Here is a 26,847-nt window from a genome sequence, read left to right on the forward strand (position 1 = left end):
TGACTGGCACAGGATATTTGACAGTATTACACATATTTATTTAAGTCCCTATAAATTAGGTCTTCATAACCCAGTTAAATACAAATTTATCACAAAAATCAGAAGAATAAACTCTCTCAGAATACTTATATTCTCTCCCAAATACTCATGCAGTTCAGTTCTACTTCTCTAACTCTGCTTTCATGCTCTTTTTTCCAATGGGAAGCCCATGTCAGCTTATCTGTCCCATCGGAAACAGGGTTGTAGTAGGATCATTAATGTCACACCCTCCAGGTTCCCTTGCCTTCTATTGCTAGGTAGAATTAGTTACATCTTTCACCAATATCTCTTAGTATATCACTCCCATTACTTCTCACCCTTTCCTATGTATTGTGCTATAAGTAATTGTTGAAACATCTTTTTCCACTAATTTCTAGTGTCCTTAGTCACCTTTATGTCCTTCACCCTTCTGAGCTGGAAGGTTACAGCTAGAATCACAGAATTCAAAGGACCTAATCCACTCTAACCCCACCCACTCCAGGTTTCTCTGCATAAAACAGTGGGCAGATGTTTGTTCACCTGCTCCAACATCTGCAGTGCCAGAAAGCACTAAGATTTTCACAGGGCAATTCATTTCACTGTTAGTGAACTTTTCAGGAAATCCTTACTGTCATTGTGCAAATCGGCTTTCCTTAATTCCATCTATTTCTTCAAGTTGTACCTTTTCTATTTTTTAATGTATTTTTCTGTTAATATAATAAATTAGACTAAGTGATGTTCTCATGTAGGTAAACCTTGAATTTCTGGGATTTCAAACCATTTTGTATATCGTTAAATTAGATTCACTAAAATTTAAAAATTGCTTTCGCCTAAAATGATGAAGGATAGTTGATTTGTACTTTATTTTTCTTATAATGCTTTTGAAATTACAGTAATGTTGACTTTACAGTAAAAGATTGACAAATATTCCCTTCCTTTTCACTTTCCTCTGAGAGTTTGTGCAGAGCTGATGTTATTTCTTCTTTAAATGTTGGTATGGTTCCATGTTGAAGCTGTCCTGGTGTGGAACTATCTTTTTTATTTATTTGTTTGTAAGAATGTTTTTCACCATAAATTTAAGTCCTTTCATGGTGCAGAAGTGCTCAGCTACCTTTTCTTTTTTTCTTATGTGAGCGTTGGTAATTTATATATTTCAAGGAATTTGCCCATTTAATTTAATTCATTGATTCTATTAGAATATGGTTTCATAATATTCCTTTCCAGTCTTGCTTATAAAACCAGTGAAGCTATTACCTTTTTTAGTCATATTAATATATACTTTCTTTTATATTTCATTGGATTAGCCTGGATAAAGGTTTATGCATTTTATCTATTATTTCTTCTCATTGATTTCTACTCTGATAATATTTTCTTTCTTCTGCTTACACTAGATTTCTTTGTGTGTACGCCTTTAAGGTAGAATTCGAAATTGTTGATCTAAAACTTTTCTTCTTTTTTAATATAAATATTTAAAGCTGTAATTTTTCATTAAATATTGTTTCACTAAATGCCAGAATTTTAATATGCTGTTTTTTCATCTTCGTTTATTTCAAAGCAATTTAATGACCTTTGATTTCTTCTTTATCATTAGAGTTATTTAGAATTTTGTAGCTTGGTTTCCAAATATAAAAGCTATCCCTCGTATCTTTTTGTAATTTATTTTTAATTTAATTATATAGTCAGAAAATGCAATTTGCATAACTTGAATCCTTTTACATTTACTGAAAATTATTTTATGACCTATAAAATACTTTATCTTAGCAAATGGTTGGAAAGCCTTTGAAAAGGATGCATATTCTGCCCTTGTTAAGTAGGATATTCTATAAAGGTCACTTGGGTGACGTTGGTTTATACAATATTCACATCTGCACACTTACTGATATTCTAATTATTCCACCAATTCTTGAGAAAAGAATGTTCTAATTTCTCCTTATTGTGCTATCAGTTTTTCTTCATAGATTTTGAATTTATACTATTAGGAACACACATTTTTAGTATGATGCATTATTGTTCCGATTATTCAGCTCTTTTTCCCTGGTGATTTAGAAATATACTTTCATTTTAATATTATCTGTTTAGCTTCTGTTGGATTAATGTTAACGTGTTGTACATTTTTCCATTCTTGTACCTGTCATATTTTTGCTTTTTTTATTTAAATTGAGTGTCTTTTAAGAAACTGGTTTGCCATTGGAAGACCTACAAAAATCTGTTGTGAACAGTGTTAGGCAAGTGTTATAACAGTCTTACGCAAGTCAGTTGGAAATTCTTGCCGTTCTTGCTTGTAAGACATTACATTCGAAGCACTGGGAAACATTGATCCTTTTTTCTCCTCCATCCCTCCCCGTGCCCTGCACTATGTTGTTCATCTGGTTTTAATGCTGCATAAATATGCATTGTCTCATGCCTGTTTGCTTTGGATGCTGTGTGCTAAGTTGTAACAAAATGTTGCTTCTTTTGTTATCTGTATACAGCTGCTTGCTTTAAATTAGTAGATTCTGAAATAGCTTTTCTTGCATGTCTAAAATAAAAGTATTGCATGTACTTCACAAAAAAAGAAACATGGAGTTGTGTCTTTGTTTTCAATCTAATCTGACACACTGCCTAAATTCAACAATTTTCATTTAGTAAAATTATAATTTGTAATAATTTAAGTGTTTTTTAAAAAGTCCATTCTATCACCTTTATTAGCTTATTAGATATGATTCTCTGTTCTAGAATACTACTGACTGCTTTGGGATTTATGGTATTTATCTTACCAGGTGGTATTATACTGCTAGTAAAGAATAAGATTGTTACAATGGAATAATTACCTGATCTGTAGCCTTGGGCTTCATATTGTTGTGTATTTTAATTTTACATTTGTTATAAGCCTCACCATAAATTGATATCATTTTGCTTTAAAGTGTCAATTACATTTTTAAAAGATTTACATGAGGTGCAAAATGTCTTTACCTATGTATTAGTATATTCAGCATTCCCCATTACTTATGTAAATCCAGATTACCTTCTGATATAACTTATCTTCTGTATGACTGACTTTTAAAAGGATTTTAACGTGAACTGTTGATTAATGATTTTACCTTTTGTCTGTCTGGCAATATCTTGTTTGTCTGCGTGTGTTTTGGTTGTTGTTGTTGTTGTTTGGTACCAGAGCTTGAACTCAGGACCCTGCGCTTGTGAGGCAGGTGGCAGAACCACTGAGCTAAATCCCGGCCCAATGTCTGAGTTCTTACATGGGTCTTTGCGAAAGTTTTTTCCCTTCTTCTATTTGATGTATTCAATAATTGTTCTAGGTCTTGAACTTTGCAGTCTAGCCCTAACAGTATTTGTCTATCTTTCTGTTATCTCTGTCTATTCTGGGTCAATCCATTGATTAACTTTTTTCTTTCTTTCTTTTTTTTTTTTTGTATTACCCTGCTTCTTTGCATGCATACTAGCTTTAGAATCCTTGCCATAAATTTTGAATTTCACTTTATTTAGTGCTGAATATTTTTATCTGTGCAAATATTACTGGAAGTTGGTTAAAGATGTAGTTAAGGTACTTACAGACAATCTGAGTCTTGTGGGACATTCTCTCGAGCGATGATGGGTGAGACCAAAGCTAACCTCTCACCCCAGTACTGAGAAGATTCTCGAGACACTAAATCAGTGGAATTATGAGGCTTCGTCCTCGGCCCATTGGAAATAGACACTATTGCCAGTGGTGGTGAAAGCTAACCATTCATAATGACTTTTTTCCTGGACTTAGATTCCTCAGATCTCTGTACTGACTAGCCCCCAGCCGAATAGCCCAGGGCAACCTTTGTAAAATACTTATATTAGCCACTTTACTATTGCTTGGGACAAAATACCTGACTCTGGATACTTGCAACTTAAAGGGGAGAGATTTTGTTTCATGGGTTCAGTCCATGGTTGGCTGGCTCCAAGGGAGAAACATCAGGGTGAAAGGCACGTGGAGGAGAAGATGCTAGAGACCTGGCAGCCGAGAAGCAGAATGAAGGTAGATGCTGGGCACAACAGTACCCTCAGTGACCGCCTCCAACCAGGTCCGCCCCTCACAGCAATTCAGCATGAACTGGCTCATCCCTGGCTGACCCACTGATGGGTCTAGTACCCTCTTCTTCCACCACTTTGCAAACGCAGGAGACATTTGGGGGACATTTTAGATCTAAACGATAGCAACCTCACGTTCCCTCTGGGGCACTCCTTTGTCTCCTCCCAGCTCCATTATTTTACCAAGTGATTTTTATCAACCCTAGATTCCCAGAGCTCCTGGCTCCATCCTCTCCACTTGAGTTGTCCAACAAGTTGAGTTGCTTCTCCTTCCTGCACTGTGGGGAAACTTTCTCTAGGTGGTAAGGTGGGATGATCGAGGAACTCCCCTCATTTGTTTTGTGTAAATTAGAAGTTAGGATTCTTCTTTGCCTGATGTCTAATAGCTTGAGTGCAGAGGGTTAATTTTTTTCCTGAGTTTTGTGCATTGTTACAGTGGTTTCACACTGCAGGACACATTCTGCCACTGTTTACACCATCTTCATCAGAAGAAGCCTGGATGGTTTATTTTCATTGTTCTGTTTTTCTTATTTTTTTCTAGTTTCTCAAAAGCAGCACACATGTACTTATAAAATATGTGATCATAAAAATATATGACATCATAATAAAAGAGGCTCTTTAATACCTAGTATTAAAGAACTATATTGAGTGATTAATTATATTAATAGACCTGAATATCTAATAAACAGCTATATAAATGCAAACTTCTTAATCAGCATCCATATTATTTCGGGCTTCTCTTCTTAAGGATCAGAAATCAGAGGCACACAGTGGTGCACCTGAAAAGATAGAAATTTATTGGAAAGAAAGATGTGAGTTTAAATACATAAAACCTATATCAATAAACCCTAAAATGTTACAGTGAAGCCCACGAAGAGATCATTAACATGCCTGTCAATATAAATCACCTCAAATCTTATTAAACCTAGAGTCCAGTGTGTCCCTCAAAGATGTTTTCATAAAATCTCCCAGTCCCCATTCACAGATGTCTGTCCAATGACCAATTGATGAGAATTCCATGGCTTCAGTGTTTCACTTTGAATAACATCCTGCACCTTCCTCAACCTCATAAATCCATCACACAGCTAAAAACCTGTTTCTGCTTCTGTAATTTTGGCTTTTGTGATCTCCTCGGGTGGTTCATTTGTTTCCTGGCACTTCCACAGCTCAGAGTATGAAACAGTCTATCTGAAAAAGATATGACAGATTCTTAGATATTTTTCTTGCAATGGTTGTTTTAGAGGGCAAAAAAACCAGATAATTTTCAGGATTTAAGGTTGTCCTTTATATTACATCAAACGCAAACAGATATAACAGATATGACAGAATACTGAAACCAGGGATGTATCCCAGGTAGCCATTCTTCTTAGGGCAACCTGAAGATTGCTTCCTCAATTAGCTGAAACTTCTGGGTGGTCTTGAGAAATAACTCTTTGAAGAAAGCAATGATGTAGTTATGCTGTAAATGTGAAATAAACATTAGTTCTTTAGCCTTGGAGCTAAGAAATAATGAATAACAATTTAGTGTTGTTTGTTTATTCATTTAGAATTTTTATCTCTGAAATTTAAGAGGGAAAATTCATTATAAATCCAATGGGAAAATGTAAAGGTGTATATATCTGAACTTGGAATTAGTCATGTTAAATAATTTAAGGGGGATGTGCACATGAATGTACTAGCCAGCTTCACATCACTACAACAAAACACCTCAGGCAGTTAACTTACAAAGAGAAGAGTGTTGGCTCCATTCCTTTGTCCTCTGGAAAGAGCACAAGAGAGCCATGGCAGGAGCACATGTGAGATCACAGGATTCACACCATGAGCCAAACAGCTGGAAGAGAAAGATGGGGCCCACAATGGGGCCCACAGTGCTTTTCCAGGGCATGGTCCATGGGGTGACCTACTGCAGTGGTGGTGAACCTATGGAATGCAGAGCCCTCTCTGTCAGACCATGAGCCAGGTCACCCCAGCACCACCCAGCCGCCAAGCACTGGTTAAAAGGCCACATACGGGTACTTTGCAGTAAATAAGTGGGTTTTGGTTGAGTTTGGGAACCTGGTCTCTAAAAGTTTCACCATCACAGACGTAGTGGAAGTTCTCATTAAGCCCTAGCTCCTAAAGGTCCAGAGCACCTTGCCATAACTCCACCCTGGGGACCAGCCCTGTAACACATGCACTTTGGGAGATGCTATCCAAATAGTGGCAGTGAATGCCTTGATTTGTTTATTCTTATATGTAAATACAAGTGTACATGTGCGCTAAAATCAGTGTATGGACATGTGTGCTGCTCAGTAGTAGAGCCCTGCTTAGCATGTGTAAGACCCTGGACTTCACTCCCCAGTACCAGAAAGAAAGCAAGGGGGAGAAAGGGAGAGAGAGAAATGAGGAGGAAAGGGAGAGAAAGGAGGGAAGGGAAGGGAAGGGAAGGGGAGGGGAGGGGAGGGGAAAGGGGGAAATAGGAAGAGAGAGAGAGAGAAAGAGAGGGAGAGAAAGAGAGAGAGAAAGAGGAAGAGAGAGAGAAAGAGAGAGAAAGAGGGAGAGAAAGAGAGAGGGAGAGAGAAAGAGAGAGAAAGAGAGAGAACGAAAGGGAGAGAGAAAGAGAGGGAGAGAAAGAAAGAGAGAGAAAAGAGAGAGAGAGAAAGAAAGGAAGGAAGACAGACAGACAGAAAGAAAGAAAGAAAGAAAAAGAAAAGAAAGGGAGGAAAGGAAAGGACTCAGTATGTAATAAATTAAAATAAGTAGAGGTATATAGAAAATAAAAAACTCCATTCATGAGAAAATTGAGAAACTTGGCCACTGCTTGTCCCAGTCAAGAGATTTGAGTCCCCTTTCTGCCTGAAATTACCCCCGTGCATTTTCTTGATATTACCACCCATTGGCTTGGCCGAGGCGCAGTGCTAAAGTAGTTGAAGTTGATTCTGTGGACACCCTGTTCCCTTCAAGACTCCCTTTCCTCTTTTACTTTTCTGCTCTCAACACTGAAAAAGATATATTTCCCTTGTGATGGCTTTTCTTACCCTAGCTCCTCGGGCAGGCATGGGACAAGCTGGCGTTGGACTTCACTACCCCAGTGCCCTAAGTGGGGTTTTCATTACCACCTGGCTGTACGGATCTAACACTCCCACAGTGAAGACAGTCACCTTTTCCGTGTCCAAATGGATGCTCAGTATTGGTCTTGGCTAAATCTGCTGGCCAAACCCTCCCACCCCATCCTTCCAAATAGGAAGGACAATTAAATTAATTTTCTCATAAAAAAAAAGAAACAAATCTCCTACAAGCAAGGACCTAGTACTCGGGTGGATTGTGTGGTAGACGGAGTGAATTTAAATGAGGTAGCACGCATTGTAGACATTGCAGCTCTTCCAGGCAATCTCATTCTAACTGGCTTTCGGGGCTGTGTAAATACCATGTCTGTCCTAAAAATTGTGCTTCACCGTGAACCCAGAATTTAAGTTCTGTGCTGTGCTGCTCAGCCTCCTCGGATATGGGCCAAATGGGCATTTGCTGGTGAAAGAACACCGCATGGCCTGCAGTGGTTTTCTTCATTTATTGTTTTATTAGTGGAATTAGTGGCCGTGCCTCATGGTTCAGAGGCAGAGGGTGCTAGACATTTCCCACTCTGTCCATCATTGCCTTGAGTGCATTTTTAACTTTTAGAGTCTTCTCGGTCTATATTAATATCTCCCATTTAAATACACTTTCCTCAAATACCCCTTGTAAAAGTGTTTTATTTAAGGGCTCCAAAGCTACTTTTGGCAAATACTAGCCCAGGAAATTATTCACAATTGAGAGTTCCTACAAAAGAGGAAGGGAGGTCAAGATGCAGTCGCTTTTCATGTGCATTTAATTATGGGGGAGAATTTGTTTTGGCAGTTATCTTAAAACAACTTCATTTTACACGGGGGAATGAGGTCCTGGGGGGGGGGGGCAGTGAGCTCGCCGGATGCATTGGGAGTCCTGAGAAGCAGAACCTGGGGAAAGAGCTCAGCAGGAGCAGGCTGCGGCGGTGGGGGTGGGGCAGCGTGGAGCCTTCTGGGGTCAGCCAGGGTGTGAATCTGTGGTCACGGGACCCTGCCTTGGACAGGACGCTGGTTCTGTGGCCTAAGTGTCCACCGTGGAGACAGCCCTCTGAATCAGATGCTCTACTAGAGAAGTAGGGACCGTTGGATGCCCAAAGACAAGGGTGGGTTGGCTTCACCCCACCAACACCTACGTTTGGAAAGCAGTATGCGCCTGGGTCCAGACGATGGGTCTGAGAAGAGAGACTGGAAGAGTAGATGAGGCATTGGTGAGTACTTGAGTATACCACACACCAGTGTTCTGAAGAGAAGAAGTAGGAGAGTGGAAGAAAGGAACAGAGAGGGGCACCTAAATGTAAATTTACCTCATCTTACACGGCCCATTTTGTGGCATCAGAATTTTTGTTTAGCTAGGTTTGTACCTCAAAAAAAATAACGGATGCACCTTGAGACCAGGATGTTAAGAGAGATAGATCAGACACCCAGGCTTCAAGATCGTGTGGTTTCTCTTAAATGAGAAATCAAAAATACAAATAGAGAGGAAAATAAAAGCCAGATAATAGAAAACAGGGAGATAGATCTGTTGCAAAAGAGAGGAGACCCAAGAGAGAGCAAGAGGGAGAAAGAGCAGCAGAGGGAATGAAGAAAGAATGAAGAGGTATCGTACCCACGCCCCAACTGCTCACCATGCGTGTAACCATTACATATTGCAAACCTGCACTAATGAAAATGAAAATGTAAAAGGAAAACCAAAGGAGTACAAACTTCCCTTTGATGTTTCTGTAGATGAACAATAATGGACTGTTCCATGTAAATGTATTTCTAAACTGTAGATATTCTAACACCAAAGAGAAAAAACTGAAAGAATCAACTAAACCTCTTCATGCTTTCTCTTTTAGTATATAAATTAAAGTGTAAATTACCAAAACATTAAGATTGATAGACATGACACGCAAAATAATTATCCTCCAGCTAATAATGCGGTGTGGACATTACACTGGTACTGATCCAAGCACTTGCTCCCTAGTCCGTAAAGCTGAATAATCACATTAGCATCAGTGCAAATGGAATCCACTGTGACGCAAAGAAGTCATTGATGGTTTGGATTGCACAGTGATGAGAGGTACTTGGGAACACGGATTGCATCTTATGTACTTGTTCCCAAAATACTGTCGAATGAATGCTTCAAATTCGATGCCAGCAAGCATTTATTTCTTCTGTTTATGCATGCAGCTAAATAGAAATTTATGCTCTTGTTGAGAGGGTTATTTTGCAAAGACCTTCCTACACTATCTCTCGGAAATACAAATTGTGGTCAAGAGGTTGCTAGCCGGACTGCGTGGCTCTTCTCTGTGAAGGAAGTGCCAGGTGCATCCGTAGGCCATTCACTGCATGCAGAGGGAATATTTGCCATTTTGTGCAGTTTTATAAAATTGATTTTGACTAGAGCATCACTGAAGTTAATGATTCAGATGAAATAATCTTCTTTTCCTCTCTTCCTGTGTAACCACCAGATGTTCTTATTTTCTTGTACACATTTCATAATTTTTGAGTTCATTTCCTTCTGGTTCACATTCCAGAGTACCTGTCACCTTAACTTTCAAACAGCCAACTTCACCTATTAACTTCTTCATTTTTTATCTTTTTTGGCAATAGCATTTTTATGAAATTCTTCCCTTGATATTCAGGAATGAAAATAAGAACACACCCTCCCAGATGTGGAGGAAATAACCTTCTGTTCTTCGACTCTCTGACATTGAAATGAGCTTCTTTTGTTTTCTGTCGCCCTGCACCACCTGCTCCCTGTCTGAAGCCTTCCTGGAGATCCCCCACCATGGTGGGCAAGATGCGGAGGGGTTGCAGGCAGGACACATGCCTGTGTCTATTGGGCTTGAGCTATTCATTCTTATCAATATTAGTCTAACGAAGAGATGCACTGTTGCCTCTGAATTAGTTCCCAGCTAGAATTTGCCATGTGAAGTCCAGTGCATTAAGCCTTCTGACTTTATGGGTAGTATACTGTTACTGATGCAGCCAAGGACTGAAGTGTACAGGTTCACCATGAGCCAAGGGAGCTTCCCAGGAGCCAGGCAGGAAGCCTGGAGCAGAGCTGAGAGCTCCCTAGAATTCATTGTGTCTGACAGGCTGGTCTCAGTCCCTCTCCTACCTTTTCACCACTAGCAAGTATTGCTTCTTTGTTTCGCCTGTCATAACTTTTGCTGTTGGTGACAGAGGTGAGAGAACTATGCAGGAGCTGATCAAAGAGCACAATTCCTAAGCGAAATTTAAATCAGCTCATAGGAGGAAATGAAGTAGAGAATTTGATCTCTCTCTCTTCTCTCTCTCTCTCTCTCTCTCTCTCTCTCTCTCTCTCTCCTCTCATACATGTTCTAGCTTTAATTTTTATTTTCACTCAGAGACTGGTGGCAGAACCATTCCCTTGGACCCAGGTAGAGAATGAAACAGGGAGTACTGATGAACTATCAGTGCTGCTTGTGCTAAGCCGTTGATGGCTTGCACTGTTTATTTTCTATCAGGGTGAGACTCCCCTGTCCATGTGATGGGAGGCGGGGGAGGCTGACATCCAATAGTCCCTACAAACGCCATACAGTTTCCTGTGTTCCATGTTCTGCTACAGATGGTCTTCAAAAATGCCTGTAGAAGTGCTTGCAAGTAAGTGTAGTCATATGCAAGTAAACGGAGTCCTATGCTTTGGGCCAGAAAATGGTCCTTTTCTATCAAGGTAGATTATTATTTTCAGATAAGCAGGAAACTTTGGAAGGTTTCCCATGACAGGTTGAGACATTCCGAAGGCCATAAAGGGTCACACCAGTCAGTCCAAAGAAAGGAAACCATGAGCTGCTGCAGTAACTATTTCAGTCAGTCCGACTTGCTCCAGTGCTGCCCCTATCCAGGTGGGTTCCCAAGGACAGAAGTGTCATTCTTTTTTTTTTTCATTCATTGATCACTGCCTGAAAACTCACAAGGTGCAGAAAACTAAGGAAATATGATCCTTGTGCTTAAGATATGCTTGGTTTTTGAGCATTAGCATTGAATCAAGCAGTTCTAGTATATGTGCTGCTGAAGCGAGCACAAATCAAGCAGTTTTAGGTGGAAATTATGACTTCTCCATATATTTCTATGAAATGTAATCTTGGTCTAGTAAGGAAGCTTTGTATAGATTTGCGCATGTAATGTGCATAGTCTGACTCAACGCAGAGGCCTGCAGTGCATGATTGCACAGGTTGTGTACTATTGAACACTGGGGGGTGCTCTGCACCCTGCAGAGCCAGTAGCACCACCCATGGCTCCCTGTGGTCCTGCTGTGTGCCCCAGAGTACAGCGAACAGTTTCCACCTTCCAGAAGTTTGCGGTGTAGCAGTCATGCTCAGCTAAAGTGGGCTGCATCCATCAAACCCCATATAGTATTCCCGCATTCACATGACAGTGTGTGACTTGATGGTCCTCTAATACAGCATGATATGAAAATGTATCCCATGTCTGATGCTTCATGATTGTACCAATCACCGAATTTATAAAAATCACTATCTTAATCTGGCTTCACCAAAGAGGGAGTGAGAATTCAATAACTAAAACTTAACTCTTTACATTTTGGAATTGTTATATTTTCCTTTTTAAAAAGTGTAGCATACGTGCTTCTTTCTTAGTAGCTAAAGCATATATGACATGAGTAAGAAGACCTCTATCTGTACTGTGCGCACACATATATTTATAACTGAGTCCGTTACCAAAGAATCTCCCAGTCTAAGGAGTGACAAGGCAGCAATGTCCACCCCTTCTGCTCTCCCTCTTGAGCCCCAAGAGCAGCGGAGTAACTGTCCTCAAGAAAGTCCTGCTGGAGGGGTTTGGGTGCCCATCCTGCCCTGCCGGAGGACCAGGTGCCCGGCAAGGCCACTGCTTTGCAGCAGGGGGGCCCATTCCCACTCCGCACTGGGAACCCCCCTCTCCTAGTGCAAGCCTGAGTGTACCTCGGGCATCTTGCTCTGCCACCATGCTGTGCTCTTGCTCTGGTCCTGGTCCGCTGTCCTCTTCAGGGGGAGTGCTTGCAACCCTAAAAACGAGCCTTGTTTCTATTTGCTCAGCAAAAAACAGTTGCTTAATAGATAATCATTGAAGTTGTCACGTCGTGGGATGCAGAATGTAATTAGCAGCCTTGAGATGTAAGGCTGAGATTCCCCTCCCTGGTTCAGCTAACAGTGCTTACTGAGCCTAGCTGGTGGGTTTTTCTCTATTTCTAACATCTGTGCTTCAGGCCATATCTCCTATTTTTGGTGGCTGTGCTGCTGGTCTCCTTCCCAGATCCCATTAAGAACACTGCTCCTCTCTTCTTAGTTGTTGCTTTTCACAAAAGTCCAATTTTCCCCTCCCTCCTTCCCTCCTCTTCCTCTTCCTCCTCCTCCCCCTCTTCTTCGGTCTCTTTTCAGTTTGTTTCTGAAGAGTAGGGACTTGATTTTTTTTAAACAATGGCCTGCTGAGAACACATTTTTAGAAGTTAACCTTTGAGTCAGCCACTTCCATTAGAATTCCCATGACATTTATTTCTTTAGTATTCTCTCAGCCCTTGCAGTCTTTTTTTTAATCTCTGAGAGTGATTACTGACAGCTGTGTACATAAGGTTTTCCTGCAGTTTTTTGATAGCAGTTCATTTTTTGAACAATTGTACAATGTTATCATTTCTCTTGACTGTATAAGTACTGTGTTTGCAGGATTACATTTGGTCATCTAAATATAAATATATCTATATAGTTGCTAAAGTTAACAACATGTAGGAGATTACTCAGAGATCATTAATATGCAGGTAATGCTCAAAGTCCTTTCCCAGAATTGATGAAAATTTGGGTCTGTTATGGAATGGTCATAGAATAACCATTGTTTTCTAGGAAAATTAAGAAGAGAAAAGCTTAGGTTTTTGTGTGACTTCTTTTTGCCATTGTAGCATCATCAGCACTACCCGGGTACCTCTCAACTCTGTACCCCGCTCACCTGCATGACCTTGAGATGCTCCATAAGATGGCACAGAACCACAGTACGGTTCGAAATGGAGCTTTGTACTTAAAACTAATGAGGAGAGTGTGGAGCCAGGTTGAAAGGGAGGGTCTGAGAGGTGTTGAGACTACAGGCAATTTTGCGGTTTTTAAGATATTGAAAATCCTTGGGGACTTAGTTATAGCTACTTTCCATACTTCTTTTGACAATACTGCCCATATCATTATGTATCATACTTGTAAAGGATTCTTTAGTTCTGAGTTGATGGCTGCCCATATAAATATATGGAAGTTTGCATTGCAGCGTTTATACACATAAAAAATGGACTGGATCTATCAAACCATATATATATATATATGATTGATATATATATATATTGTGTGTATATATATATATATGTAACATTGTAATGCCATTGTTTTTTATGAAAGAAAGTTACAGATTATGTAGACTGTCTTTACCACCCGGAGCATGCAGTTCTATCTGACTGAGCTTCAGTGACTATCAAGTTGGTTAAATGAACTTTTTTTCAGATGAAAAAAATTCCTCAGCTAAAGAAGCTGTAAATGAGAATGACTTAGTTTTAAGAGCTTAATACTTTCAAAGATCAGTTAAGATGAATTCCTGAACTACATCTTGGTCACAAAATCTTAGCTATCCCTATTTACCAGGGCAGTTGGAGAACAATGCGCCTTCCTGGGTTTTGTGCTGTGTAGCCACAGCGGATTTGACTGGGATGGACTTCTCTGCTCATGGGCCAATAAGTGGCTGAGCTCTGATGGGACTGTGCTTAGACATGGATGTGGACCAGTGGAGAGGCTGTGTCAGGTCTTCTGAAGATATCTTAAAAGTCACAGCCAACGGTGGGGATTTAGCTCAGTGGTTCTGCTGCCTGCCTCTCAAGTGCAAGATTCTGAGTTCGATACTGGGTACAAAAAAAAAAAAGTCACAGCCAAAAAGATGAAGACTGAATCAGTTGAAGATGAGAGAGAAGTTTCTTCTGCCAAAGATAATTACTGTAATAGATTTTTGTTTTTGTCATGACTTAGTGTCATCAGATATGTCAGTAAATCATTGATCATAAAGCACTTAAGGGTATATAGTCAAAAATCTGAGGTGACATATATTTTTAATCTTTCTGTGCCTTCTCCGAATTCGGTCACTGTTTAAAGCAGGTGTGAGCTACCTGATTACTGTTGCCTGTCAGCTAGTTTTGAGCTATGCACCATGCTCAGTGGTGAACTCAGCGTTGGATTTTGCATGATGTGGAAAGCCTGCTGCTGCCGCATCTGTGAAGACATCAAAGATTCTTGCACATGATTTACAACTTTATTTTTAGATCCAGTGCTAGTGAAATGTCTAACTGGCAGCTGTTGAAATTCTGAGGTCTTAAAGAGATGTTAAAATTGTAAAACGAAATAGAGTCTTAAAATACTGTTTTGGTAGCTCAGAAACACTCTCAAAAGTAATTTAGTTGAAAATGATGTTATGATCAACTTTCTATCCATATAAAGCCTGCTTCTAAAATTTTTACGTTAAAAACTTTTGTTTCAAACAATAAAACCTATAACTGAGAGGTTTATATTCACTTAATTGTGTGCATATGTGCTAAATTCTAAGCTCATTTTTATATAAACTACATTTGAAAACAGTCATAAATCTTGACTTTATTCATATTTGTACATTATAATATCAAGGGGATAGTTATTTTCCATGTTTTGAATGTGTTGTAAAAGAATAATTTAAAATGGAAGATTTTATTTTATTTTATTTGCTTATTTTGGAATTTATATTTGATAGAAACAATGGGAAAGCAACTGATGCTCTTGGTAGTTTTCATACTCCCTTTAGAATGTTTCAGAAACATGGATACATGCTTTTCTTGTTTTTTGAAAAACATTATTCTAGGGTAAAAACAAAGAAAATGTTAGTGAAACTTGTTTTTGTCAAAATTACCCTCTAGCCTGTGGGTTTTTCCCACAATTTGTTTGTTATCATAGTAGTACCCATATACCATGGCAGCCACGTGGTATTTAGCATCTTAAACTACTGGAGAATTATGGGTTAGCCTGCGAAGTAGCAGTATTGCTAATTGATATTCTAAGAAATTTAATAGTCTTTCAAGAATTGTTCAACAGGTGATTTTATTTTTTAGTATTTTCTTTATGTGTGATGACAGAACGCATAGCTTTCTTCTGCATCCTATAAAGAGTACATTTGTAGAAGCATCACAGGATAACATTCATATTGGTTGTTGCCCAATTTTTAATGCTCTATGGTAAAATTAAGATTTTTTAAGAGAAGAAAGGAAAATAAGTTCCCCTAAATAAATACAATCCGATTTCCTTTTGATCTCACTAATGCTATTAAAATAAATTTTTAACTTGTGTTTAATGACTCATCCTACTGAAAGACATGACATTGAGGCACAGATTATTAATGATAAAAGACATGTCCTCTGAACACTTGGAAATCTGAGAAAGTTGAAAAATTGTAAGTGGGTAATGAGAAAATCTGCATATATGAGTCGTATTTAAATAGATTTCATAGACCTACGTCGATTTCATAGATTTTGTGTGCCAGCTTCCACTCTACCCCAAGGTTGTGAGACCGCAAGTCTCCTTGTCCATCTACCAGATCTTCTTTTTCTCCAAGAGATTATAGATCATCCGCTAGGCTTAGATCTATAACACTGGCCTATACTGAGGACAAGTCTAGAGTTTCCTGTGCATGACCTGGGAAGAAAATCTTGCTAATGCTCATGTTGACACATAAGGAAAAGACATTCTCAGTGTTGTTATGGTTTAAATCTGAAAGGTCCCCCCAAAAGACTCATGTGTTCAGAAGGTGGGTCTTTCAAGAAATGACTGGATCGTGAGGGCCGTAACTTCCTCAGTGGGTGAATCCATTGATGGGTTTATAATTTGCTGGCATTACTAGGAGGTGATGAGGAACTAGGAGGTGGGACCTATGGGAAGGGAGTGAGTGGTCCTGGGGATATGGAGTTGGGAAACAGATCTTGTCCCCAGCCCCTTCATGTCTGTCTCTTTCTCACCCGCTCTGCTTCCTGGCTGCCATGAGATGAGCAGCTTTCCTCCTCCACTCCTTCCCACCATAGTGTTCTGACTACTTCAGGTAAACCCATGGGGACAGCCAGCCATGGACTGAAACCTCTGAAATCAAGAGCCACAAGAAATCCTTCCTCCTCTAAGTTGTTTTCCTCCTGTATTTGTCACAAGGATAAAAAGCTAATAGAAGTATGAAGTGACAGAATGGAGTGGGATTTCTGTGTACACCTGGACTCTCACTCCTGTCCTGTAAGGTACAATGACATGCAGAAGTCACTAAGAACACACCGTAAGTCCACTGCAATTTAGTTCCAACAACTTACGTCCTCTCTGTCATATGGTTTGATTTTGACAACTACTTGTCTTCTGGTAGTCTACCATTTGAAAAGATTCCTGGTGCAGCTTTGAGAGGCTAGTTTACAAGTTCTATTCTTTCCATGGTGAAGAAAGGAGTGAAGTAAGGCATAAAATGTTTGTGAATCTCATTTCCAACCTCAAGATGACCTGGGTTAGAGAACAGAATTCCATCTTAAGGTCTCCCCTGCAAATAAATCTTGAACGGCATGCCCAGAAACTTTAAGAATCACATTAGCAAAAAGTTGAAAACCACTAAATGCAGTTGGTGACTTTATTAAGGTATACCTTTTATGTTTGTTTTAGAAAATCAATAAGTAAACTCTGGCAGATTCTTTCAATAATTTGTTTTGGAGAAGCCCTAATACCCTTAGGCATGTCGAACCTGCAGCCTGCCAATTGGACATCCATGTGCTGTGATAAAACATATACAAAAGAAAATTTTGTTGCTTAGCCCATTAGCTCTATTACTTTACATGTGGCCTGAGATGCTTCCTCTTCACTCAGTGCAGCCCTGGCAAGCCAGGCAGTGCCACCGCTGGCTGCAGATTAGGTCACCTGCTGGCCCGAGGCTTGCCCAAAGCTGGCTTGGATTTGCTAATGCCCAGTGTAAGCCAACACACTGAGCTTAAGTGAGGGGTTGCTGTGTGTGCCCAAGCTATGTCAATGTCTTCCAAGAGAAAGCTCGAAACAAGGCAGACAAAACCAGTTAGTGAATTGAATTGCTATTTAAATAAACATTATTGATAATATCCCTTTAAAATATATAAATTCATTTGATGAGGACAGTCTTAAAATGCAGTATAAGAAGAATGGAGGTCCTGATATTTGCTCTAAAAAAAAATTGAATAACAACAACTAATGCAAGACTTTGATTTTTTTTTTTTCAGTGCCAGGGATCAAACTCATGACCTTGTGCTTGCAAGGCAGGTGTGGTGTCACTGAGCTAAATCCCTGATCCCAAGACTTTGACTTTTGACATCATCTATTTCACTTAACCAGTAAAACGTTTTCCCCTGTGTCAGTGGAATGGCTTCTTCTTAGATCATAAACTAGAAAGTCGCAGAAAGAGAATGAAGCTCAGTTTCACTTTTCTTCATGACTTTCGTACCTTATCTCCACATCTCCCCAGGACAGCCTTGGGTCCATGCTGTTGTTTCCTCTACATACTTATAAAGGTTCCCCTGTTTGTGCTGTTGCCAAAACTAGGATGATAACTAATCCCATAACTAAGCAAGCCTCCCAAGAATTTAATAACATACTCTCCATAATTTAATTAACATAATAAAATATAGGGGAAAGAGTAGATGTATTAGATTCAGAGGTGGTAAATGAAGAAATGGAAGTATAAAAGAAAATGCAAGAAAAAGGATAAAAAATGAAAATTATAGGGGAAAAGATGAGAACAGGCTCATTTCAAATATATGGGAGAAAAAAAGGAATAAAGCATAAATTTAAAACTGCAAAAATGTCATCGACACTCTCTGGTTCAGCCTGTCATTTTATTTTTATGTTACAAATTCATGACTCATTGAGATTTCTGAAATTTTACATTAGAAAGGAAGCCAAAGAAATCCCAATTAAATTGTGGAAACTTCATAACTAAGGAATACTCAATAAAGTGGGCATTTTAGAGTGATTTGCTCTAACCCTAAGCAGTTTCTGTGTGTGTGGCTAAGATCTATTTAGAGATTTTTTGACAAAACTTCAGGCATTGACAAGCCCAATAAATATTACATTAAAATATGTGTCTTCTTGTTGCTCATATATGTTGGTGCACATTGCTCAAAGACAAAATTGGAGAATCCACCAGTCCCCAGCCCCTTTCTGTTTTTGCCACCAGATCCTATTTCTCCATACTCTGCCAGACCATTTACATGCAAAACTTGATGTTAAACTATCTAACACACCTTGTTTTTAGAGATGTCATGTTCAGAAGTTAGGTCTGTGATGTGGGAACTGTGGTTCAGGGTGTGTGTGTGTGTGTTTGTGTGTGTGTGTGTGTGTGTGAGAGAGAGAGAGAGAGAGATTTTATTGCCTCAAAGTTAGAGTGTACTAAACATTCAGCAATTATTATTCATTTATTTCACTGCCCCTTGTTTCTGCATGGCTTCTTCTTTCTCTTTATTTCTCTTCGTATCACCCCATACCTTCTTCCTGTTTTCCTCTCCATTCAGTCCCATTTTCAATGCCTTGATAATGAGCCTGTAAGCGTAGCTTTGGGCAGGAGAGAGGACTGTTGAGCCCAGCATGGTGCGGTGAGGAAGCCACGTTATCAACATGCGCTGAAAGTGTCCAACTCCAGAGTCAGCGTTAGAAGTTTCTGAAATAGCCTCCGTAAAATACAACTGTCTCAAATTTAGGGAGAACAAATTAAGGCAAGTTTTCTTTTTAACGCCAATCATTTTTTAAATGGTAACATTTTTGAATGAGAATCTTTCCAAATAAATGATACATTTTGCCTAATTTTTAAGTTTTGTAAATATAGTAACATTAAGAGTTTGTACAAAGGAGGGAGGTATCATGCTGAAAACAAATATTCATTCCTCTCTCTGGTGTTTTAAAGTAGTATCCTTATTTTTAAAAAGCATATGCACTACAGGAAAAAAAGAAAAATGGAGAAAAGGTGTATATAAGCACAGCATTATTTCCAGGGGTTGGGGATCTTCAGAAGCTGATGATCCACAGGGTGATCTTAAAAGCTTTGATCAGTGGTCCTCAGAGGAGCCGAGCATTAAGATCACCCAGGCTAGGTCTTGTTAAAAAGGCCAGACCCTACCCTCCGAAGGGGACAAGGAAGTGCATGCTTTCATTCATTCCCAGCTGCTACTGCTCCAGACCCTGCATGGATTTGACTTCCAAGCTCATTTCCAACAGTGGCTCAGAGGGTGCTCTCTGCCTCAAGACTTTCCCTTATTTCCGTGTCTTTCCGTTATTATTTTGCTTACATTTTTACCTGTGAGTCTTATTCAAGCTCAAGGTAGGCCAAACCTATTTGGTAAAAATAGCTCTGTCTCTGTAGTTGTTTATACTTTGCCAAGAACGTTTCTCAAGCAGGAAGCTGTTGCTTCCATTCCTGTTTTTCAGGTGAAGGAATGGAGACCTGATATACTTGTTATGAGACCTGAAGTAGGTCTCCTATTTTTTCCTTCCTGGTTGCTGACTTTTTCCAGTTTTCCAGGTTGCCAAAGGACTGTGTTAAGGACATGGAAACAGCAGACTGACTCTGGCCAGACTGGGAGGTGTGCCTCTGGGAATCCCACTCAGGGCTTCAGGGAAGTGATTTCTCCGGCGGCCTCTCACACAGGGAGCAGCGATGTCCACCTGGAGCCCACACACATGTACTCAGAGAACAGTTCTGATTGCACACTTGAACAAAGTCTTTACTGTTTTGTCACCTGTCTGGCTTTTCTTTTGAGCTTTAGGCGCAACTATCTAACCCATTGTACATAGCATGACTTGAATTTAGGTAAAAATCTTATCAGCATAACCAATTGTTCCTGCTCAGTGTTCCAAGCAGTTCTGCATTATGTCCCATTATATAAAGTATATCTAAAGACTTAGGTAAAAATTTTACTATTAACCCTGTCATCATTAGGAATGGTTCCTGCGAAGTATTCCAGTCAGCTCTGCTTTCCGCCCCATTGTACGTAATACATCTTGAAACTTAGATGAAATCTTATTACTCACCTTGTCAACATATCCATTCTTTCCCTTATACGTGAAAGAATTCAAATGCATCACTAATCTGAGTCTGTTAGTCATCATTTAGGCCTATATTGTGACTTCTAAGCTCCCTATAACACCAGAACAGAAACACACACACACACACACACACACACACACACACACACACACACACACAACCTGCCACTAGCAGAGCCATTGAGAAACCAATATAAAATTTCCCTCTTTCTTTTTTTGTTCTTTAGGGGGCATAGGAAGGATTAAAAAAAAATCTCTATTTCAAAAAGTCTAAAATTTAGAATTTTATGAAACACAGGCCATTTTAACCACAAAAGTGTGAAAGAGATTACTTCAGAAGAAAGAACAATATAAACTGAATCCATTGAACACTGTCACGCCACCGTTTTAGTTATTTATTCATTCTCTAACATTGCATCACTGACCAGAGCTCAGAAAACATGGTCATCCTTCTGCCTGTGACCAGATCGGACTTAAATGATGTCAAGGAGGGGCAGGGTCAGTTTATTTTAACGTCATTCTGTTCAACAAAACGCTACGGTTTCTTTTCTCATGCAATCTCTAGCATCCTTTGTATTGACTTTCTGAAGTTTTAAACCAAATTCCATACACTCAGTGGAAGCTTGGTTTATTTCCTCAGTGGAGAAAACGATATATTTTCACTTTCTCTCCTAAAATGACCCACAGAAATGTTTAAAGAGTGCGAAGCACGCCCTTGGTCCTGACTTTCTGATGACGTCACACTTTCTCCCAGTCTGGATTTCCCGTCATTCTTTGTTCGGGAACACAAGTGCAGTTCCGGGCGCTGGGTGAGCACTTAGGCTTCGTGGGCTCACGGGACAGTGCGGTGACCCCGCAGGCCAGGGTCTCAAGATGTGTCCCAGCTTGCATCCTGCCTAAAGGAGACGGGACGCGGGCTAGGAGAGCACTGTGCTATACACAACATCAGCAGTGGTGGTAGAAGTGCAGATTCTTGGATCAGACTCAGACTACAGGGACCTACAGTGGCTTGCTGTGCGTGATGGGTATTCGCCACTTGGAAATTCCATTTGTGAAACTACAAAGTATGGATAACAGCCATTCTTACTTCAATGTATTTCTTCTGAGAAATAGCAAGTAGGTGAAACTTCAAGGACAGCACCCAGTGTGTGATAGTAGTTCAGGAAACATGTAATGTTTCTCTCCAGACACAGGAGGTAATCCCGACTCCTTGGTTTTATTTCCCCATTACCTCATGCAATAACTTTAAAACAGGTGCTTAATGAATTTCAATTGGTCACTTTAATATTAGGCTACTGGTATGTTAAACTATTAGACTTTCACTTTTTGTAGAGTATTGTGCTCCCAAATAGTTATTCAGTTATCACCAAAACCAAACGCTAGTATCACATTCCTATCACCTGTCTTTGACCATGAATAGAGCTGTTTCAAGATGGTGTCCTTTAAAGCTACCTGCAGCATCATAGCAGCAAAGGAGACCATCAGTAGGTGAGCTGTAGATGGTCTAAAGGTGTAAGTCAGGGATGCTTGTAATAGCTGGCTGTATAAAAGTTCCCCAACATTTTCAGTATTTTACTCACATCAAGAACTACAGGGACCAGGGATTTAGCTCAGCGGCCCAGCACCTGCCTGGCAAGTGCAAGGTCCTGAGTTCCATCCCTGGTACCAAAAAAAAAACCCTGCAAATTTTCACCTAATATGCCAAGGCATTCAGAGGAGGCATGATGACAAAGCACAAATAAGTGGGACCCGGGTTGGTTCATTCACATGACCACATACCAGGTCTGACTTGTTATTATCCATGGGGACAAGGATGCAGCCCTTGGCTTAGGCCGTGCCTTTAAGGGACTTACTCTGACATGCAGCAACTCCCACTGAGCATTGTATCCCCAGAGTTTGCTTTTCTACTGTCATGTTTATTAGTGGGAAAGTTATATATTCAGGGTAGCAAAGCTAATTTCCAAATTCTGCTGCCTGGATTCCACTAATGCCCATGGGAGGTACTCAGGAGTGGCATTGTTTATTTATATCTGCCTCCAGATTAATTACAAATCACTACACAGGCGCAATATCCTTAAATTGGGGGACAAAGACAATAAGAAAAGTGGCAACTGATTGATTTCTCATATGCAAATCTTTGGGGGAAAAAACTTCATATACACTGTAAGTCAAGGTTTTAAGATCATGGTAGTTTCAAGTTAAAACACCTAGATAAAATAGAAAACAAAAACAACAACAATTAAGTACTTCTATCCAAAAATAAATGCAACCAAAGTAAGCGTTGCTTTTGCTTCCGGGTAAATCCAAACTTTGCTACTTGCTAGATGTGTGACCTTCAGCAAGAGGATGGTCTGAATCACTAAAATGGAAACAATTGTCCCGTGATATTGTTATACAGCCTGCTATGGGCCATTGTATGCAAAATGATTATCATAGGACCTGGCAAATAGTAGGCATACAATGAGAAGAAACTGGCTCATTATTATTATTGTCTTAGTATTACTATCAGCATCATTACTATCCACCCCTACACACACACACATACACACACACACACACACACACACTCCAGAATGTTTGCGTGTCAGAATTGGGCTCTTGGTTGTTCGATACTGTGGTATTGAATTAAAGGAGATTTATAGATTTGCATGTAATTTATTTTAAGTGAAAAAGAATGAATATGAAAGGGACTGCAGCAGTATCAATGTACAGCTCTGTGTGTAAGTGTACATCTCCCTAGAAATTAAACTGTAAGTGACCACAGTCGTGTGAAAACATCGAGCACATTCCATGCCTTTGTTCACCGTGACCCCATACCTAAGGGAGCCGCTCGCTCACTTATTCCCTGCACTGCCACATGCTGTTTCTCATCCTCTGTCCTTCAGAACGGGCCCTGTTCCCACCTCTGATTCCTGGGCAAGCAGAGAGCACATCACACCTCTGGTGCTCTCTGCTCATTGTTTCGTTTGTGCATATAATTACACCAATTACACCACACATTTCAAAAGATCTCATTTATCATATTTGTTCACCCAAAAAACAGAATTTCGGGCTGCAAACAGGTAACATTTATTTGTTGTCATCTTTCGGACAAAAGCCAAGGGCTACAGAATGTATCATTTTACAAAAATCTTCAGAGGAAGCAGCGAGCGAACTTCTGAAAATTAGATCAGTGACTCAGGTAGAATTTCAGATAGTACTCTTGGTTTCCTGGAAGAAATAAGTTGCATAATTTGCTTCTCCACCACCTTCTTCGTGAAAAGTAATTACAGCAAACACGCAAGTCTGAAGCCATAAGCATCACAGCAATGCAGTCTTTTACACAGGGAACCAACCGGGGTGCCACCCCGGGAGAGGGTGGGATGGTTCCCTGAGTGAAGGCTTCAGTCTCTGGACTGCAGCTCACTCGCAGTGACCTCCAGGAACAGGGGAGTCCAGGCTCTTTAATAAGTATTCTAGAGAGTCAGGCTTTCCTGGAAAAAACAAATTAGCGTGAGGAGCCAGTGGCATGCAATTTCAGTTTTAAAAATAGCCATCATTGTTAAGCCTGCTGTGGGCTGGGGAGCAAAGGAAAGTCCTTGTTAATATTTGCTTCAGCTTCCCACACTGGAACACAGGAGCTAGTCGGATTCTTGCCTGGTGAACACTGAAAGGTTGTAGGATTTTTCTTGCTTGGAATCACTGTTTGGTCCTTCCCAGGACAGGATTTTAGGGGGAGCGGGGATTTGTCCCCTTTGGGTGAAGGGCAGCCCAGTGATGCTCTGCCTGGCTCCTTAGGGACAGAGCTGCCCTCCCTCTCTGTCGGCTCTTCCTTTGCCTCATTGCCGGGTGAGCCTGGCAGGGACAGTCCCTGCAGCCCTGTGGCTGTGCTGACTGCAGAGACCCTGCCTGGCACCGCCAGTCTGTGTCAGCATCCTGGGTTGCAATGAATGAAAAATCAATCGGCAGGACTGCAGTGGTAGCACGTACACCTGTACCTTCGTTCGTCCATCATTTTGTACTCGCCCCCTTAGACCCAAGCAGTGCTTAGGATGGTGAGTGAATCACAACCCACATGCTGTTGCTGCTTAATGGGCTTTTATTTTTCCCTCTTTTCAATTCACAGCAAGTAATAACTGGCTCGGGAAACCACACACAAACTGAATGTTGATGTCAAGTTTCATGCAATTATCCTTCATTCGCCGTGCTGTAGGAGGCAGCTGTTTATTAGACCGAGTGATAGCCAGTGTATGGAGTTGCTTCCTTACTAACTTTACTCCAGATTCAGAGGGTTAATTTTTTAAAAGCTTAATATTTTTAAGAGCCTATGTCCTCCTCACATCTTTCTGGAACTTGTTGTCACTCTTTATGTCAAAATGAGAATGTTTGAAATTGCAGTTCTGCCCAGACAGAGTTAAGCACTATTTGGGCTCTGGCTGCCTAAAGGGAGCTGGAGTTGTTCAAAGCTGCTGTCTTCTGCTCTCAAAGAGCCACAGTAGCTTTCTGGACAGATCGGGTTAAATATTTGTTCAGACCTTTGTAGGATGATAAGGCGGTAAGAAGTTGAGCAGTGCAACACGCAGGGCTCCGGACCTCACGAGCCTCTCTCTCTGTGCTATGTCCACAGTGAAGAAGATTCTCACAGCTGGAAAGATGAAGAGCCTGCTTCTTCTGGTGCTGATTTCCATCTGCTGGGCCGATCATCACTTAGACAACTACACTCTGAACCATGACAGAGTTATTCACATCCAAGGTAAGAAAGCTGGTGCTCCCTCCGTTGAAAGTCGGATTAATTTCAAGTTTCCTGCAGTTGAGACACTAGGCTCATGTGTGCTCATGTTACTTCTGCTGTGTTAACTTCTTTCCCTTTCTGCTAATTGCTGAGCACAGGCCCTGGCTTTTGAGAGCTCTTGCGTTAGAAGAGAGTTAAGACTTGGGGACAACTGAAGTTGAACGGCTTAAGAATGTCCAACCGCAGTGAGTCTGTGCAGTCTAGTTTGGGGATTTTTAGTGCAGCTGCTGTCTTCAAGCAGAAGGCAGGGCATGAAGTTCATTGAAATGCACAGTGGAAGGAAGAAATAAGAAGTAAAACTTAGGGTGTCAGGTTATTCTGTTCCAGTAACTGTGCAGTCCTTAGGAGAAACAATGCAGAGTGTGAAAATCAGACAGGCTACACCTGGGAAAAGCAGCTTATCCTATCATAATCTCCCTCGGGAACGCTTCTCTCCTACAGACCAATATGCTGGCCCTGTGCACTTCTGTTCAGCTCAGCTGAGTCCTCAGCCCAGGAGCTGTAGCGAGACAGGAGGCTGCAGTGCAGTGCAGCCTTCTCCTCCGCCCAGCCCAGCTTAGGCAGGGATCACCCTGCATTAGGAAGGCTGAGAGACTCATGCAAGAAGAAAAGGCGATTCTCAGAGCTGTGCCTTCTCTCTTGCCCTTGCATGCTGAATAATTAAAATACAAATTACAGAACTGAACAGTTTAAACCCATGAGGGTATTCATTTTAGATAACCTCAGCTTGGAGGACCAAAGGCATTGTAAGTTTACTAAAGACATAAACCCTAAGTTGTGTCTTCAAGGTCAAAAGTGTAGGTGCAGAAACCTGCATTCGCGGTTGAAATGTGTGGCATGTGAAGGTCGAATGTTCGTGCAAACCTGGCTGTGAATATTTTCCTGTATGCAGTGTGATTACTGAGTAAACACGACTTTGAGTTTGCCTGTTTCTTGCTATTTTAAACACATCTCTTTCAGATTTCTCTGCTTCCAGTAGTTTTATTTTTTTACTGTTGAACCATGAAGAGAAATTATATAATCATAAATTGTGTGGTGCAAGCTGCTGACTCAGCTGTTCCTCAACGCGTGTAGTAAAACCTAAGCTATTTCGAAAGACTGGAAGGTGTTTATACATGGAGACAGTTGATGAAAAATAATATCATTCTACTTTCTAGCCATAGAATTCAATTCAGCCCAAATGGTAATACCGAATCATTAATAACAGCAGTTTTAAATCAAAGGTAAAATAAACTTTACATTTGTATAACTGTGGTTTCAAGTTATTAGTAGATACCCAAGTTAAATTATCAATTATGTACAAACCATTTAGCCTACATTGTACCCAGAGTATGAAAATATTATTTTTTTGAAAATATTATTTTTTAATATACTAACATTTTTTTAAAACTACTCCTATAAGTAAGATTAAAGTTTTCTCGGTGAGGAAAATTGCTGAGCTCATCTTCCATCCCCATCCTGGTTGTTGAAATGCAGTGTAAAGAGATTTCTGACCCAAGGTGTCAGAATTATCCAGATGATTTGCATATGCTGTCCATTTTTTTTTCAAATGCCTTGATAGTCCACTTCATTTTAATTGTAAATTCACATTCTTGGAAAGTGTAGGCTCGCCTTGGAAAGCTGTCAGAGCTTTCAAGTGAGAGAGCTGGAAAGGCTATATTTGCTGGTGCAGATTAATACTGATATATATATTTTTTCAGTGTATATATTGAGTTCTAGGTCACAGGATTTTGGGGGTGTGTCCATCAGGGTTAGGGTTTATATTAGAATATCTCCCAGTACCTGTTCTCTTTACTTTCCAGTAATTTTTTTTTTCCTTTTGCTGTTGTGAAAGGATTCAAATTGAACTTTC

At 40.3% G+C, this 26,847-nt stretch overlaps 1 protein-coding gene across 4 annotated transcripts in view; it reads left to right on the forward strand.

The window, feature by feature from the left end:
- The window catches only part of Hapln1 (hyaluronan and proteoglycan link protein 1), a 65,685-nt gene that overhangs the window by 12,392 nt on the left and 26,446 nt on the right, over positions 1-26,847 (forward strand). The window contains exons 1-2 of one of the 4 annotated variants that reach the window (XM_004841649.3): positions 23,780-23,877; positions 24,831-24,956. In XM_004841649.3, the coding sequence (XP_004841706.1) occupies positions 24,857-24,956 (100 nt within the window). In that variant the 5' untranslated portion in view covers positions 23,780-23,877; positions 24,831-24,856. Of the gene's footprint in view, positions 1-23,779; positions 23,878-24,030; positions 24,259-24,357; positions 24,452-24,830; positions 24,957-26,847 lie in introns of those variants that run through there. The other 3 variants (XM_004841648.3, XM_087180997.1, XM_004841647.4) reach the window with 3 other exon arrangements.

The sequence above is a fragment of the Heterocephalus glaber genome, unplaced genomic scaffold, assembly GCF_053883595.1.
Source record: "Heterocephalus glaber isolate CG9 unplaced genomic scaffold, H.glaber_assembly_v1.0 deba00001465, whole genome shotgun sequence".
In the NCBI taxonomy this organism is placed as follows: Eukaryota; Metazoa; Chordata; class Mammalia; order Rodentia; family Bathyergidae; genus Heterocephalus; species Heterocephalus glaber.